Source organism: Rhinopithecus roxellana, chromosome 11 (assembly GCF_007565055.1).
Source record: "Rhinopithecus roxellana isolate Shanxi Qingling chromosome 11, ASM756505v1, whole genome shotgun sequence".
Taxonomy (NCBI): domain Eukaryota; kingdom Metazoa; phylum Chordata; class Mammalia; order Primates; family Cercopithecidae; genus Rhinopithecus; species Rhinopithecus roxellana.
In genome coordinates this window covers 81,531,602-81,550,293 of record NC_044559.1, presented here as the reverse complement: position 1 = coordinate 81,550,293, position 18,692 = coordinate 81,531,602, and the positions used below count along the sequence as shown (strand labels likewise).

The following is an 18,692-nucleotide window of genomic DNA, read 5'->3' as shown; positions in this document are numbered from 1 at the left end:
AAGCTCTCCTGAGGACTTTTGGCTGAATTACATTATCTTCTAAATTCTTATCTTCTGTTTCATATAACTGCTTATCTCTAAAGGCAAAATCTTTTTAGGAATAAAGACAAAAACCAAACACAGTGCTGAGTGCTATAAATATAATAATTTATATCATATTGTGACTTTAACATCAGCCTTCAAGAAATCTAAAAGAATTGAACATTAATAATATCAACAGTTAGTAGTGAAATCACTAATATTCCTTTTCAAGGTTTCTCAAAGTGTGTTCTGTGGAACATGGGTCCCTAAGGTTGGTCTGCCAGATAAGCAGTGTTGGGGAAAAGCTGTAGATTATCTTCTCCTTCTTGGCGTTTCATGGCACCCATTAGTGTACTTAATTAAAGGCTCTAAGAAATTCTATAGACATCTGTTCAGCCAGGTGCAGTGGCTCATACCTGTAATCCCAGTACTTTGGGAGGCCAACGTGGGTGGATCACCTGAGGTCAGGAGTTCGAGACCAGCCTGACCAGCATGGTGAAACCCCGTATCTACTAAAAACACAAAATCAGTCAGGCATGGTGGTGCATGCCTGTAATCCCAGCTACTTGGGAGGCTGAGGCAGGAGAATTGCTTGAACCCAGAAAGTGGACGCTGTGGTGGGCCAAGATCACACCATTGCACTCTAGCCTGGGCAACAAGAGCGAAACTCCGCCTCAAAAAAAAAAAAAAAAAAATCTGTTCGATGTTGTTTAACTCAGCATTTCTAAAATTATTTCCATAGACCCCTTTTTTGCATGACACCTATTAATACCTACACTTCCAATAATTCTGCCCTACTATACCTTACCCTTTTTTTTTTTTTTGAGACGGAGTTTCGCTCTTGTTGCCCAGGTTGGAGTGTGATGGCACAATCTCGGCTCACCGCAACCTCTGCCTCCCAGGTTCAAGCGATTCTCCTGTCTCAGTCTCCCACGTAGCTGCGATTACAGGTATGCATCACCACGCCTGGCTAATTTTGTATTTTTAGTAGAGATGAGGTTTCTCCATGTTGGTCAGGATGGTCTCAACATCAGGTGATCTGCCCGTCTCAGCGTCAAGTTTTCAGAAACTTCACTCCATCCCTGGCCTTTTCCTTATTTCTTGCTATTGCTCTGAAAAGTTTGCTTCTATAGAGATTAACTTTAAATGGTTAAGAGTATACTAAACTGAAACATTAGATAGTTGTTCAAAGAACTGAAAGTTTTCTGGCTAAACTGTATAAAAGATATGTTACCAAACCAGTTTGACTATTTTTCTTTTTCTTTTTTTTTTTTTTAGATGGAGTCTTGCTCTGTCACTCAGGCTGGAGTGTAGTGGTGCAATCTTGGCTCACTGCAACCTCTGCCTCCTGGGTTCAAGCAATTCTCCTGCCTCGGTCTCCCAAGTAGCTGGGATTACAGGCACCTGCCCCAAAGCCTGGTTAGTTTTTGTATTTTTAGTAGAGACAGGGTTTCACCATGTTGGCCAGGCTGGTCTCAAACTCCTGACCTCAAGTGATCCGCCCGCCTCAGCCTCCCAAAGTGCTGGGATTACAGGCATGAGCTACCATGCCTGGCCCAGTTTGAAATTTTTATCAATAAAGAGTAAAATAATTATAGCTCCATATAAAAACTAAAGTTTCATCCTACTTAAAACTAAAGGTCATTAATAGGGATAAGATTAGGTCAAGGGCTAGGAAAAACAAGACATGCAATATGGGTCTTTTTGTCGCCTTTTTTTTTTTTTTTTTTTTGAGACAGGGTCTCACTCTGTCACCCAGGCTAGAGTACAGTAGTACATGGAGTACAAGCATGCGCCACCATGCCCAGCTAATTTTTGTATTTTTTGTAGAGACAGAGTTTTGCCGTGTTGCCCAGGCTGATCTTGAACTTAGGGGCCCAAGCAATCCACCCACCTCAGCCTCCCAAAGTGCTAGGATTATAGGCGTGAGCCACTGTGTCTGCCCTCTACTATGGGTTACTTCTTTAATCAGAATGTTATACGATAACATCATTTCCTAAAAAGAAAATTTCATTGACAATTGACCAGAACCTCTTAGTTAAAATTAAATATAAAATGCATTTTTGGCCAGGCACGGTGGCTCATGCCTGTAATCCCAGCACTTTGGGACGCCGAGGCGGGTGGATCACCTGAGGTCAGGAGTTTGAGACCAGCCTGGCCAACATGGTAAAACCCCATTTCTACTAAAAAAAAAAAAGAAATACAAAAAATTAGCTGGGTTTGGTGGCAGGTGCCTATAATCCCAGCTTCTTGGAAGGCTGAGGCAGGAGAATTGCCTGAATCCGGGAGGCGGAGGTTGCAGTGAACTAAGATCATGCCATTGCACTCCAGCCTGGACAGTGAAACTGTCTCCAAAAAAAAAAAAAAGCATTTTTGGTCAGGCATAGTGGCTCATGCCTATATAATCTCAGCACTTTGGAAGGCCAAGGCTGGAGGATCACTTGAGGCCAGGAGTTCAAGACCAGCCTGGGCAGCATAGTGACACCCTGTTTCTATGAAAACCTTTTTAAAATTAGCTAGGTGTGGTGGCTAAGGTGGGAAGATCGTTTAGGCCCTGGAGTTTGAGGTTGCAGTGAGTTGTGATGAAGACACTGCACTCTAGCCTGGGCGACAGAACCAGCCCTTCTCTCAGGAAAATATTTTTGTTGTATCTAATTTAATTACAGGATAAGAGAAAACACAATTTTTTGTTTCTGTTTTCCCTCCTTGCAGCAGGGAGAAAACATATTTGTTTTCCCCCCAGCAGCAAGGAGAAAACATAGTTTTTTTTTTTGAGACAGAGTTTTACTCTTGTTGCCCAGGCTGGAGTGCAATGGCACAATCTCTGCTCACCACAACCTCCACCTCCCGGGTTCAAGTGATTCTCGTGCCTCAGCCTCTCAAGTAGCTGAGATTACAGGCATGCGCCACCACACCTGGATAATTTTTTTGTATTTTCAGTAGAGACAGGGTTTCTACATGTTGATCAGGCTGGGCTCAAACTCCCGACCTCAGGTGATCCACCTGCCTCGGCCTCCCAAAGTGCTAGGGTTACAGGTGTGAGCCACCACGCCCAGCTTGAAAACATAGTTTTAATACGAATAGTTTGTTTTTTGTTTTTTGTTTTGATGGAGCCTTGCTCTTGTCACCCAGGCTGGAGTGCAATGGCATAATTTCGGCTCACTGCAACCTCCACCTCCTGGGTTCAAGTGATTTTCCTGTCTCAGCCTCCTGAGTAGCTGGGATTACAGGTGCCCGGCACCATGCCCAGCTAATTTTTGTATTTTTAGTAGAGACGGAGTTTCACCAGGTTGGCCAGGCTGGTCTCAAACTCCTGACCTCAGGTGATCCACCTGCCTTGGCCTAACAAAGCGCTGGGATTACAGGAGTGAGCCACCACGCCCAGCCGATAAGAACAGTTTTTTTTTTTTTTTTTTGGTGGTGGTTGTTGTTGTTGTTGTTGTTGTTGTTTGAGAGAGTCTCACTCTGTCGCCCAGGCTGGAGTGCAGTAGCACGATCTCAGCTCACTGCAAGCTCCACCTCCCGGGTTCACACCATTCTCCTGCCTCAGCCTCCCAAGTAGCTGGGACTACAGGCGCCCACCACCACGCCTGGCTAATTTTTTGTATTTTTAGTAGAGATGGGGTTTCTCCCTGTTAGCCAGGATGGTCTCGATCTCATAACCTCGTGATCCACCAGCCTCGGCCTCCCAAAGTGCTGGGATTACAGGCATAAGCCACCGCACCTGGCCAAGAACTGTTTTTAACACAAACCTCAAGACTTCAAATTTCTCAGCATAACCACATATCCTTACACCTAGAGTTCTCAGTTACAATTTAGTATTTAGATATTCATCTACCAATACATATCATCAAGCTCATTTTTAACTTCTCACTCTGTATGGTCCCTTCTTTAGGTTACAGCATCCATCACATGAACATCCTACTGCATAGGATTTCATCTTCATCTGTTCATCTCAAGGCAGCTCCAAACGGCAAACCGTTTGGTGTCAACAGTGCAATCAGGCAGCCAGCTCGGGAAACTACCTGACTAAAGACCCCCTCAAAGCCATATGCTCTTTTTCCCATAAAGGACCTGGTTCAGAGCTCAGCTACTTCCCCCATACTCTGATTTCCTTTTTCCTTTTCCTCTTTTCAGTACCCTTCAAATTCAAGCTCTTTAGGAAAAAAAAGTCTCCATTATTCTCTCCCCAATCCTACAATCCTTTTAGTCTACATAAATCGGAAAAACAATACTGCAGAACCATCAGGACTGCTCTCCCCAACAAGCAGCAGCACCCCAGCTCATCCCAATAGCCAGGATGAGTCAGCTAAACCCAGGTCTGCTGACATATAGCTGCAACAGCTCAGTTGTAGTGGTGATGAACTCAGACCCACCCCAGCTGTCAGCAACTCTATTTTAAGCATCACAGACTTCACAAAATGACTGGATTGCCCCAGCAATATCAGAAATAAACTAGTTTGTGGCCAGGTGTGGTGGCTCACACATGTAATCCCAGCACTTTGGAAGGCCAAGGTAGGTGGATCACTTGAGGTCAGGAGTTCAAGACCAGCCTGGCCAACATGGTGAAACCCCCCTGTCTCTACTAAAAATACAAAAATTAGCTGGGTATGGTGGTGTGTGCCTGAAATTCCAGCTACTCAGGATGCTGAGGCAAGAGAATGGCTTGAACCTGGGAGGCGGAGGTTGCAGTGAGCCGAGATTATACCACTACACTCCAGCCTGGGTGACAGCCTCTGTCTCAATAAATAAATAAATAAACAAACAAACAAGCTAGTTTGTGGTTTGTGAGGCATCTTTATCTCTTTCATGGCATAAGGAGTTGGTTTATTATTAATCACCAAAACTAAAAGCCACAATAATAATTGTGGTTTGGACTCCTCACAGCACACTGATATTGGCATCTCATTTCAACATAATTTTGACCACATAGCTCCCTAACAAATAGGTTAGCCAGTTTCAGGAGTTTAGATGCTATCTATTATTCTCAAGTGCTGAAGAGGAAGAGAGGCCTTCCCTGCATCTTCTGGGGGTAGTGGAGAGAAAGGAACAGCTAATCAGAGTCTTTGGCCTTAGTAAGACTTCTATATCCCAGGTAGCTCTGGGGGCTTCAGTCAGACCTCCGTCAGGCCTCAAGGCAAAAAGCCGTAACTCTCACATTCAGACTATTCCTCCCATTCCCTAGGTAGAAGTAGTCTCCAAGTAGAAGTAGAAAATCTTCGTCAAAATAGCCAGGATTCTTCCTAGACAGGGAACCAAAAGTAACCCTAGGAAATTCTTTCATGTCCTCCTTGGACGCTCCAAGTCCACCCTCAGGTTTAAGAAATAGTCCAGGTACAAAAAGGAAACTCCTACCCCCATCACCAGGCTGCAGAGCCTATTATCTGATGCAAGGCGACTACAGGCTTTACAACCCCTTTGGGACCTTCAGTTAATGATGAACAACTCGAACAATTCGGTACACTGTTTCATAAGGGCACTCAGTGCAGAAATAGAGCATGCATAAACTGACCCATTAAAATGGTTATGCATATCTTAGCACTGTATTTGATTTAATAAAGCCATTATCAACTAAATGCTATGCCCAGAAGACTCAAGTCAACACCTTCTCTCTAAAGGCTTTTCTGACTGTCTCAGAAACATCTGAGTACTCTGCTCTTGGAGCGCTCTCCCCATCACAACTACTCCCTCTAATACTTCCATCCAGCTATTTTAACTTTCAGGTTTTCAGAGCATCTGTGGCTCCTTAGGTCACTTACTGGTCATATGTCTATTTCCCTCTATTGGACTCTAAGATCCTCTAAGGCTGAAGCCATATATTTGTGTGGATCCCAACTGCCCAGCACAGTGCCTAACCATTAATGAGTGCTCTGTGCAAGTTTGGTGTGTAAACAAATGTTTTCCTGAGGGTCTGAAACTGGTGTCACAAAACATGTCCAGCAGCTGTTCTTCCACAACTCCCAGATCACTCTCCTCACTCCACTGAGAGCTACCTTCCAGGGGTAGGAAAATAGGATGTATTTGGTCACCAGTGAATGCCCAAGGTCTTGGGCTTAATGAGTGCAAATTTCTGATGCCACGAGGTGAGACCCACTCAGTGATGAAAATTATCTAGTGTTCATCATCACTGCTGATGGTGCTACATCACTCAGAAAGCATAAACATGACAGCTGATTCCCTTTTGAAAGAAAAAAGAAATCAACAGCACGTTTGAGCACTTATATTGCACTACTGTGCTGGGCATTTTACAGTCACACTTAAACAGCACCACACCATATGCTCTAAAAATTCTCCCTACTTTAGAGCTAAGGAAGCTAAGGATCAGAAGAGGGAAGTCATCTCGGAACTGAATTCCAGGTTTTATAAAACAGTCTACATGTACTCTTTCCACTACAATCATGTTGTGTGCCTGCAAGACTCCCTGTCCTCCAGGCTACTGGCCACCAGTCACAGCTTCCAGAGAGTCTCCTGGACAAGACAACATGAATTTTTACTGGTGAGTGATTAACAACTCTTTTTTCTCCAAACTCTTTATGCCTATTTGCAATGCATCAAGAAATGACCAACCGACATTTGTTGGACCTATTAACAAAACCAGCAGTTAGCAAAGCTCGAGAAAAATGAGTTAGCAGTGAAACTAGCACTGTATCCAGCTATTTTAACTTTCAGGCTCACAGTCTCAGGCAATCTTGTACTCCAGCCAGACAACTTCGTCCAATGTCTACATAAATATGAACTTTCAGCTCCATGGTACTAGGACAAGGATGTTGTTACTGGCATGCTGATCACTAAAACTCTTGAGAGGAATGTACACATAAAAGTTCAGGTTACCGAAGTTTTTCCTGGGAGGATGCCTATTCTTTGAATGAGCTTCATGGAATACTAATTCCACAGGAATCTACACCAGTATCATCCCCAAAGCAGGTATGTAAAATGCTGGATTAAACAATTTTACACAAATGTATATATTGTAAGACTTCTCAGAACCTTAATATATCAATGTTTCCCAAATGATTTTGGCTAAGGAAACTTTAATTAAAAGACAAAATGGATATACAATGCACAAAGTGCTCAAAAAATGACACCTATTACCATTATGAGGAAACCTTTTGTCAACGATCCTCTCAAGAGATTAGTCTTTGATGGGAGAAGTATTCTTCAGAACACTGAAAACACTGAACATTATCCCTTAAGGGGTGGCATTGGCTATTTTGTCCACTAGCTATTATTTAGTACAATGGAAATGCAACTGTTTTTTTTTTTTTTTTTTTTTGAGACAGAGTCTTGCTCTGTCACCCAGGCTGGAGTGCAGTGGCATGATCTTGGCTCACTGCAAGCCCCACCTACAAGGTTCATACCATTCTCCTGCCTCAGCCTTCTGACTAGCTGGGACTACAGGCACCTGCCACCATGCCTAGCTAATTTTTTTTTTTTTTTTTTTGTATTTTTAGCAGAGATGGCGTTTCACCGTGTTAGCCAGGATGGTCTCGATCTCCTGACCCCATAATCCGCCCGCCTCGGCCTCCCAAAGTGCTGGGATTACAGACGTGAGCCAGCCACCACACCCAGCTGGAAATGCAACATTTTTTAGACCTCCCTGGAAAAAAATACAGCTTCCAAAGATTCGAGCACTAAGAAACTCTGGACCAATTTGCAGATTCAGAGACCCAGGGTAAAAAAATCAAATGTATAATGAATAGGAGATACTTCTCTCACTTTGGAAAAGAAATGCCTTCTTTGAAGAAATTCCCATGATGGAAGGTGTCCCAACCATGATTTCTTTCTTTTCTTTTCTTTTTTTAGAGACAGAGTCTCGCTGTTGCCTATGCTGGAGTGCACTGGTGTGATCACAGCTCACTGCAGCCTTGAACTCCTGACCTCAAGCAATCCTCCTGCCTCAGCCTCCCAAAATGCTGAGATTATAGGCAAGAGCCACCGTGCCCAGCCCCAAACCATAATTTAGACCAAGAATTCAAGAAACAAATAAATAAATCAAGATAAGAAATGCTAAAGATTTCCAAGGTGGGATATGACACACATGCTGATATGGCTTAGCCGTGAATTCTAAGATGGACATACAAAACCAGATTCGAATGGACCAAGATAAAATTGTAGTTATGTGTTAAGAAGTACCAAGCAAAGAATGAAATACCTTTAGTAAATACATCACAAATGAAGGATTGAGGCAATCAATCAAGGTGCCCTATAACTTAGTCTCTATCTATTTTGCTCAATTTAATTTCTTTCTATTCCCGTTCATGTATTTGTGCTCCATCTAACCAACCTAAATATTCTCCATTCATGTCACACCATTTCCCATTTCTGTGTTCATGTTTTTACCTTTCTCTGAAATTTCTATTCCCTATACTTCCACCCTTCTCTTGGCCAACTCCACATTCTCCTCATCTTTCAAGCCTAATTCAAATGACACTTCATCCAGGAAGTTTTCTTTCATCATTCTAGGTATAGATGAACTCTCCAAAGTACATAATCTGTATCTTATTCTTTTGTTTTATCTTTGCTACTTTGGTAAATGTTTGAGAACCTTTTATGTGCTAGGTTCTATAGACACTGTGTATTTATATACTTGTTTTGTGGGGTTTTTGTTTTTTTTTTTTTTTTTTTTTTGAGACTGAGTTCTGCTTTGTCTCCCAGGCTGGAGTGCAGTAGCCCAATCTCAGCTCACTGCAACCTCTGCCTCCCGGGTTCAAGCGATCCTCCTGCCACAGCCCACCAGCAGCTGGGATTACAGGCATCTGCCACCATGCCTGACTAATTTGTGTATTTTTAATTTAATTGAATTAATTAATTAATTAATTAATTTTTGAGATAGAGTCTCACTCTGCCGCCCAGGCTGGAGTGCGATGGCGCAATGTCGGCTCACTGCAACCTCCGCCTCCTGGGTTCAAGCGATTCTTGTGCCTCAGCCTCCCGAGTAGCTGGAATTAGAGGCACCCACCACCATGCCTGGCTAAGTTTTGTATTTTTAACAGAGACAGGGTTTCACCATGTTGGCCAGGCTGGTCTCGAACTCCTGACCTCAAGTGATCCACCCACCTCAGCCTCCCAAAGTGCTGGGATTACAGGCATGAGCCACTGCACCCAGCCTATACTTACGGACACAAGATTTTATATCAACTTATAGTACGTTCTGATTCATAGTAACCAGTACTGTGCCTTGACCACAGCAGGTACTCAAAGACAGTCTGAAGGAAGGCACACCATTTTAAAAAGATGGCTCTAGATGGGGCTGGAGATAGCTACAATAATAGGTAACATTCACGATACATGATGTGGTGATCAGGGAAGGATTCATGAAAGAGATGGCATTTGTGAGAAGTCTTGAAATAAGGGTAGGAATTAGAAATTGAGATGGGAGGCCGGGCACAGTGGCACATGCCTGTAATCCTAGCAGTTTGGGAGTCCAAGGTGGGTAGATCACCTGAGATGAGGAGTTCAAGACCAGCCTGGCCAACATGGTGAAACCCTGTCTCTACTAATAGTACAAAAATTAGCCAGGTGTGGTGACACATGCCTGTAATCCCAGCTACCTGAGGCAAGTGAATCACTTGAACCCAGAAGGTGGAGGCTGCAGTGTGCTGAGACTGCACCACTGCACTCCAGCCTAGGCAACATAGCAAGACTCTGTCTCAAAAAGAAAAAGAAAAAGAGAGAGAGAGAGAGAAAGGAAAGAAAGAGAGAGAGAGAGAGAGAGAGAGAGAGAGAGAGAGAGAGAGAGAGAGAGAGAGAGAGAGAAAGAAAGAAAGAAAGAAAGAAAGAAAGAAAGAAAGAAAGAAAGAAAGAAAGAAAGAGAGAGAAAGAAAGAAAGGGAGAAAGAGAAAGAGAGAAAGAGAAAGAAAGAAAGGGAGAAAGAGAGAAAGAAATCGAGATGAGAGCATAGATATTTCTGTTTGGTTAAAATATGGGGTTCAGAAGGAAAGCAGAAAAAGGCAAAGTTGGAAAAAAATTGAAGCCAGACTGGGAAGGTCTTAAATAGCTGGGGAAAGGATCTGGACTGCTTTTGTAACTAAAGAGGAATGACTGAAAAGTGCTACAAATCCCACTGATATATAAACAGGGGGAGTAAACACCAGAATGATAGACAGATGGGACAGAATTAAAAACTGAAGAATTAAATTGGCCTTTATTTCCAGATTCCTTATTCTTATTCTTATCCTTATCCTTATTCCTTTCAATTTTTGTTTTTCAAGTTTTTTTTTTTTTTTGAGACGGAGTCTCGCTCTGTCGCCCAGGCTGGAGTGCAGTGGCGCAATCTCAGCTCACTGCAAGCTCCGCCTCCTGGGTTTACGCCATTCTCCTGCCTCAGCCTCCCGAGTAGCTGGGACTACAGGTGCCTGCCACCTCGCCCGGCTAGTTTTTTGTATTTTTTAGTAGAGACGGGGTTTCACCGTGTTAGTCAGGATGGTCTGGATCTTCTGACCTCGTGATCCGCCCGTCTCGGCCTCCCAAAGTGCTGGGATTACAGGCTTGAGCCACCGCGCCCGGCCTGTTTTTCAAATTTTAAGTGGATGACCACATTACCTGAGCAATAACGTAAAGAACGGATCCCCACATAAGCATACTTTAGTTTGGTAATATGGTTATTAAATTTATAGCAAAATCATTCTGTCGTATTTCAGGATATAGAGAAACTGTGATCGCGCTATAAATAAATCATAAGGAACAGGAAGCAGGAAACTCCTCTGATACTCCTTTCAAGGTGTTTGCTATCCCACATCTCCGGCCAACATGTTCTAGAATCTTAAATAGCTCCTTTCCCACCTTCTTTTCAAGATTACTCTTTTTCAGTCCCTATCTCTGATAGAACTTCTAGGTCCCTTGCTCTATTAGCTTGCTGTCTTGAACCTTTAGGTTCCATCTATTAATATATTCAAAAAGTAGAGTCACTCTGATGAGAGAGACCACTGTGAACAATGTCTGCCTGCTTCACTGGAATCCTTGGACACAGCTGCACATGGACACAGCTGTCTTCTCATATGCCTGGGATACCTGAGCTATGAAACTCCTCTTACTGGAGAAGGAAAAAAAATCACAGATCTAGAAGCTCCTCAATATCTCTTCTTGCTCTTGCCAATTTGTCTTCCCATTCTTTGGAACTGAGGAAGTCAATTAATCAGGCCATAAATACAGTTCCTTCTGCAATCTTTCAGGACCAGAACTACGCACAGAATAGTCTGAGTTGAGTCATTTAACAAAAGGTAGTCATTGACCAAAAATATCTCCCTAACACAATCTGAAATCCACAAATTTGGAATTCATTTGAGTTAAAAAAAACAAGCATGATCCTGGACAAGATAGGTGAAAGGAGACCTCACTACCAGGTTCTGCATTAGAAAAACAATCTGATTAATCTGTTCCAAAGGGAATAGGAGTTTGAGGGGAAACGATGAGAAAGAAAGACAAAGGGTAGAAAATCTGCAAGGTCATTTTGGAACATGGTGTATTTCCAAGAAGAAATCCAGGGAGGGTCAGAAAGAACGAAACAACAGAATGAGGGCACTGGGATCCTGAAAGGTAGAAAATAAAGGCTAGCCAAGCCAAAAGCTGGGAGCAAGGAAGCGCCATGGCTCAAAAAAAGTTCGGTGAATGAGCTCCAAAGTGTGACTTTGCCTTGAGCTACTGCCAAGGTCCTCATTTACTTCCAAAGGTTCAACATAGTTCTTGCTTTTTTTCCCCTCATGGGAGCATGCACAATGAGGTGGAATGTACCAGAACCTAGGTAGGGATGTATGAATAAATGAGGTGGGGGTGGGGGGGTGGGAGGGTGGCAGATGTGGAGCTAAAACCAAGAAAGAGAAGGTTTCAAAAATAGAGCCAAAAGAGTGGAACCCAAAGTAGGATCCAGTTCATTAAAATTGCAGGTGTTTGGGGACTTTTAAGTTTCCTATCCTAAGTTTTACTCAAACTGTTTATGCTGGAAATTCTGAGTATGCCTGGGTCAAAGAAATGTGTGATTGGCAGTCACCATTCAGAATTCACCAAGCTACAATAAAACTGCTGCGCTTGAGCTCAGAAAATGAAAACTGTAATAAGGCAGAATTTGCCAAAACACAAACAGTGAAAGTTAGTTTCCCCATAAACATTTCCAAAACAGATAATTCTACTAATTATTTTCAAAAGCCCTTCAATCCAAGGGTAATACATGTGTTTCAAGTGTTTTTAAGAGTAATGGCATTGTCACCACAACACCTCCATCTGACCCCTATTGCTGCTCACTCCCTGCTCAAGAGACATCCTGTCCAGCTGAAGGCTTGTCCCACAAGGCATATTATTCTCCTTCCCTACAGAGCCAGTGACATGATTCTTCCAAGGTATATAAAATCTGTGTGTTCATCTCTAGCTTCTTAACCTATATGGACATAACTACCTCAATATGTACTACTATCCCTCTGCCTTTTTATGTAGAAAAATATATTTCTAATCCTCTCCTATAGTGTGTGACCTTAAACCTTCCTAGCTCACTCCAGCTTCTCTCCAACTGACATGCCAGTAGCAGAGGCTCTCTGGAGGTTGAGAATTTACCTCTCAGATATCTGACCCTACCAAACTGGGTACAGATTTTTTTTTTGAGACGGAGTCTTGCTCTGTTGCCCAGGTTGGAGTGCAATGACGCGATCTCGGCTCGCTGCAACCTCCGCCTCCCGGGTTCAAGCGATTCTACTGCCTCAGCCTCCCAAGTAGCTGGGATTACAGGCACGTGCCACCACCCCCAGCTATTTTTTTTTGTATTTTTAGTAGAGACGGGGTTTCACCGTGTTAGCCAGGATGGTCTCGATCTCCTGACCTCGTGATCCGCCCACCTCAGCCTCCCAAAGTGCTGGGATTACAGGCATGAGCCACCGCACCTGGCCGGGTACAGATTTTTTTATGTGTATGGAGAAGGGCTTGTTTCTTCTTTGGGTACAGACTTTCTAAACTCATACCACTCCAAAATTTGGCAACAGCCCCCCAGATTTGAAAATTACAGTCACACTTTTATACTGGCTAAAATCCTTGCCTCTTTTTCCACATCATTTGCTTACTCTCCAATGAATATTCTCAATATCCCTATTCTGTAGTAGTTCTCTCTTCTGCTTTAAGTGCGGCACTCTCCCCTTTATACATGGCCAAGTCCCAATATCATTTTTTAGCAAACAGTCGTAAACCCTGTTCAAGATGTCATCATCCTTCTCAACAGATATTGCCATGTAAGTGAGTTCTAATCTTGCTCTACTGAATCCTACGTAGGAATAATATTAGCCAGTTAAATTTGTACAAGTATCTGGCCTCTACCAAATGCTTTCACATTCATTTTCCTCTTATCTGAGCCTCTCAACAACCCAGGGAAGAATGATTCTTCTTCCCATTTTCCAGGTGAGGAAACCACAGTTCAGCAAGGATTAGATGATTTATTCAAAGCCAAGCAGATATTTAAATGTAAGAGTCAACACTCAAACTTCTATATTCAATCCAACTATTTCCCTATGCACATTTCTGAAAATAAACCTAGCTGCTAAGTAGGCACCACACTTCTGGTGCTAGTCATAGAGGCCGCTGCAGGCCCTCTGGTATATACAGCTCTGGTCTCTTGCACACTCTGTGTCATATTTTTACTCTATTTGCCACACCTAGCACCAAGCCTTGACACGCAAACTCACCTCACCCCACCCCTGCCAACTTCCCAGAGATCCCTACTTCTGTCAAATAAACAAAGTTCTTTTATTCTGCTCTGAACATGATCTTGCCCCTTCTTCACTGATATCTCTTCTGCCAGAGAAAGGACACAATCTTCCTCCCTTATCCAGTGACTTACTCATACTCTGGCTCAGAAGCCACAAACTGTTAACCACAAACTCTGTATTATGGTTTTAGCTCCACGTTATCTGCCCTTCCCCTCTCCTGCTCTGTTGAAACTATCCATTTTAGAGTGTAAGCTCCTGACCCAGAAGGCTCTATTTAACTAGCTGTGGGTACCACCCAGCACAATGCCTTGCATTCAGAGGCACACAAACATCAACAATTATGACCTTTTTCAAAAATAAATAACTCCTGTCCTTGATCTGAAATAATGATGGAAACCAGCTGCCAAAACCACTAAGAGCATTATTTACCTCAATTCAGAATTTCTGAATAGGAATTAGCTTAAAATAGCTGTAAGTGAAAGACAAGGACATATCTGTTTACACACAGTCCCAAAGGTATAAAATGAAATACTGAGTAATTTATTATTAGTTTCCCATCACCAACGAAAGTCCAACTCTACTGCATAGCAAGGCCAAGCTGGGTAAGAGGATCCTAGTTACCAGCATTTCCATTATCAGAAGGAGGAGGTCAGCTACTCCAATCGCATATGTGCTCTGGAAAAGCAACAGCTGGCCATGTATTACTTACTGGCTTATCCTTGATGGTGGGGCTTGACACACACAGGTACAGTTTCCCATCTTCTTCCAGGCAGGCATCTATCAAAGCTTGTACTGAGCTTTCCTCCTGGAACAGCAGAAAGGCATAGCCTTGGGGAGAGCAAAAACAAAAGGGAGAATCAGTACATTAAACTCAAAGTACCAATTACAAACTATCTGTTGTTTCATTTTGGCAAATTTTACTAAATCGAAAAAGTTCAAGTGGGACAAAGGGACTCTGTCCAGGAACTAAGTTAGGTGCTCATTGATATTACCTTAATTTTTATAATTACTCACAGGAGCAAGTTTAGAACACATCTACGGAATTTCCACTAAATACATCTGGTTGTCCTTAATGAGGGCATGTGGACTCACCATTAGCCTTAGCCACAACTAACAAGTAGCCAGAAAACAAGCACCACCTGCTTTCCAATTTCTATCAAGCTGTAGGCTGGCCACATGCCACAGGGATAAACCTTGAAAATATTATGCTAAGTGAAAGAAGCCAGACAAAATATGTCCAGAACCAGCAAATCTATCAAGACAAAAAATAGATTAATGGCTGCCTAGGACGGGGAGGCTGGAGGGAATAGGCACTGAGTTTCTTTTTGGGATGATACATTTTCTAAAATTGATTGTGGTGATGATTGCACAACTCTGTAAACATGCTGAAAACCACTGACATGCACATTGGTGAATTGTATGGTATGCGAATGATATTTCAACAAAGCTTTTTTTTTAAAAAAAGCTAGAGCTTTTCTACCTAGAGCTTGGTAGAAATTGGAAAGTAGGAGGTGCCTGTTTCCTGGCTACTTGTTAGTTGTGGCTAAGGCCAATGGTGAGTCCACCTGCCCTCATTTTTTTAAAAAAGCTTTGTTACAAACACACACACAAAAAGCTTCACGAAAAGTTTTTAAAAAGGCCAACAATAAGCTGGTGTGCTTTTGCATGCTATTTCTGATGATGCTGCTCTGCTTCTCTAAGGGATGCCCTCTTGGCAGAGTACAGTAGGTCTAGAAAAATGGATACTAGCTGCAGGATTTCCATAGACACAGCCAGTTTTGTTGTTTAATTCCATAAGATTTACCAAGTAACTGATGCAAGTGGGACATATCCATGGTTTATGAGAATACTAAAATGAGCAAGACCAGGTTCCTCTTTTTTTTTTTTTTTTTTTTTTTGAGATGGAGTCTTGCTCTGTCACTCAATCTCAGTGCAGTGGCGCAATCTCTGTGGTATGATCTTGGCTCACTGCAACTTCTGCCTCCCAGGTTCAAGCAATTCTCAGGTCTCAGCCACCCACGTAGCTGGGATTACAGGTGCCCGCCACCATATCCGTCTAATTTTTGTATTTTTAGTAGAGACAGGGTTTCACCACGTTGTCCAGGCTCGTCTCACACTCCTGACCTCAAGTGATCCACCCGCCTCGGCCTCCCAAAGTGCTGGGATTACAGGTGTGAGCCACCACGCCTGGCCCCAGGTTCCTCTTGTAAAGAAACTTACGAAGTAGATGAAACAAACATTTAGACAATTAACTACTCACTACAAAGCTGAGGGAGATAAGTAGGGAAAAATGTGTCACTAAAATCCTAAGGAGCAAAGGCCCAACTTGGGAGAATCAGCAAAGACTTTAAAAAGAGCAACAGATATTCAAGGGCCCACCTGTGGCACTTGTGGCCACACTGGCATTCATAAATGACAACTGAGCAAAGGCCCATCATGAACCAGTCTAAGCTTTCAACTTCTCTACAACCCTGCTAGCTCTGCTAAATCTCTCAGCTGTCATTCCTTCTGCTACTAACCTCAAAGGAAACCATCATCAATAGTGTTCTCCTCTGGTACACTACATATCAGAAGAATGTAAATGGCAGAGAAGGATAAGAATCCCCGCATACAGAAGATTCTCACACATCAGAGGTGTTTAATTCATAATCAACTGGCTAAGAAGCAAAACTCTCTGGAGTCCTGGGCAACATGTAATGACAGTGGCAATGGATAACGGCTATTCATTTTTAGCCTTTTCTCCAACTGCCCATCTACTATACAGAGCATCCAAGCAAATACAGCAGAAAAATAGACCAGCCACTCCCCAGCATAGCAGGCAGAAACTAACACACAGGAGAAGGCACCAAACTGAATGGGCAGCCATGTAGTTGCAAGAGAGAGACTGTCAAGGTTTTAGGACCCAGAGCTGTTTTCTGGGCTTTAGTCTCATGCTGCATAGGTCAGAAGATTCTGTTGGTGGCTAGTCAGGAAAAATAAAACCTGACTGCAAAACTAGAAAAGACAATAAATACATCACTTCTTCATATCCTCTTTTGCAAACAGTATTTAACTATCATCAGGTGCCAGGGAATCTTAAAAATTCAGTATTTTCACTTAATATGGGAACATTAATTCTACTTGCTAAAGATAATATTAGAGATAAGAGGGTTAAATAGTCCAAATATCACGAAGAGGAGGTCTCAGCAGGTTCTTTCAAACCTCGTGTCTTACCAGGTTAAATACTGGTACAGATATCTACAAAGATTGTAAGCATATTGAATATCCTGCAGTCAGAGTACCCATCTATGTATATACTGTATTATGCACACATCAAAAAGGCCTGGTGATAGGGCATGCCCAGTGAGTTGGGGCTTTCTCTTATTCCTTGCCTCAAAAAGGCCTCCAGGCTGACTCCATCTTTCCTGCACATCACTGCCCACCCTCTGCAATCTTCCACATCAAATCCAGGTTTGCATTGACCTTGGTCATCCAAAGAAAGGGTGATTGTCTCCCTACAGCAGCTGAGTAGCTCCCACAAAAGCATGCAGATTTTCACTTAGGCCCATCTCACAGCCATAAAACATCTACATTGGCAGTAGATAGAGTAAAAACAACTGGGAGTCACAAGTAAAAGCCTGCTACAAATACTATTATCAAAAGAAATATCTACAAACAATTTTTCCTTTCCCAGGAAATGGTCCATAACAGTTTACCAACTTCTTCAGGAAGGCTCTTTTACTATAAATAATCCTGTGTCAAAACAATTATCTTTACTCTGAGGTCACCAAGCTGCCATTCTATGCAATGGCAATATTCTCTCAGCACTGGAGATAAGAGATATGGCTGAACTCCCCCCAACCCCCAAAATCTGGGCTGTAGTCCAACAATTTCTTTCAACCCTACTTCCCACTTTAGGCCTTCCAACCAAAACAAAATTCACCAGAAACACCCAAAATCACTCTTGAAAACAACTTTATGATATCTTCACCTGCTAAAACACCTTTTGATACTTCAAGTTCAAGCAAACCCAGATGACAACAGAAATCAGAGGATTTTTAAAAATCAGGAAGAATCGGCCGGGCGCGGTGGCTCAAGCCTGTAATCCCAGCACTTTGGGAGGCCGAGACGGGCGGATCATGAGGTCAGGAGATCGAGACCATCCTGGCTAATACAGTGAAACCCCGTCTCTACTAAAAAATACAAAAAACTAGCCGGGCGACGAGGCGGGCGCCTGTAGTCCCAGCTACTCGGGAGGCTGAGACAGGAGAATGGCGTAAACCCGGGAGGCAGAGCTTGCAGTGAGCTGAGAGCCAGCCACTGCACTCCAGCCTGGGCGGCAGAGCAAGACTCCGTCTCAAAAAAAAAAAAAAAAAAAAAAAAAATCAGGAAGAATCTTTCAAACACATTTCCCTTTTGATCTTGAGAAATTTAAAGTCAAAGTAAACAAAGTAGAAAAAATATCCCTTCAAGAATAATAAGATCAATGTGAGGCAGAAATTCATTCAATGATTTACTAAAAGGTGAATTGCACATGGTACTATGAAAAGCGTTCTGGACTAGGAGACAGAAGGTCTAGATTTGGGTACAAGTCCTAACATTTACTAGCTGTGTGATAATAACAGCTAATAGCTAACATTTGCTGAGATTTACTGTATACCAGACACTGTTCTAAGTGCCTTGTGTACATTAACTCATTTCATCTTCACACACACCCTATGCAGTAGGCCCTATTTTGAATTCTGCATCATATTTAAGGAAATTACACAGAGTGATTAAGGGACTTGTTCAAGATCACCCAGTAAGTGGTGGAACCATGAACTTGAATATTAACATTTCTGAATCTTGGCTCTCTTCTCTGTCAAATGAAGAAACCAAATATTTGTCCCAATTACCTTACAGAGATGTAGGTTGTGAGATAATGTATAAAAAGGTATTTCATGCACTAGGGAGTCATGTGAGCATTGATTTTTCTTTTACTGCATTTTCAATTATTTCTGTAATAGATAA

The 18,692-nt window shown here is 42.6% G+C and overlaps 1 protein-coding gene across 6 annotated transcripts in view; it reads right to left on the bottom strand.

The window, feature by feature from the left end:
• CPEB3 (cytoplasmic polyadenylation element binding protein 3) overlaps window positions 1-18,692 on the bottom strand; it is a 256,201-nt gene that overhangs the window by 49,539 nt on the left and 187,970 nt on the right. For all 6 annotated transcript variants that reach the window (XM_030940515.1, XM_010381317.2, XM_030940513.1 and 3 more), the window contains one exon: window positions 14,413-14,531. In XM_030940515.1, coding sequence (XP_030796375.1) covers window positions 14,413-14,531 — 119 coding nt within the window. The remainder of the gene's footprint in view (window positions 1-14,412; window positions 14,532-18,692) is intronic.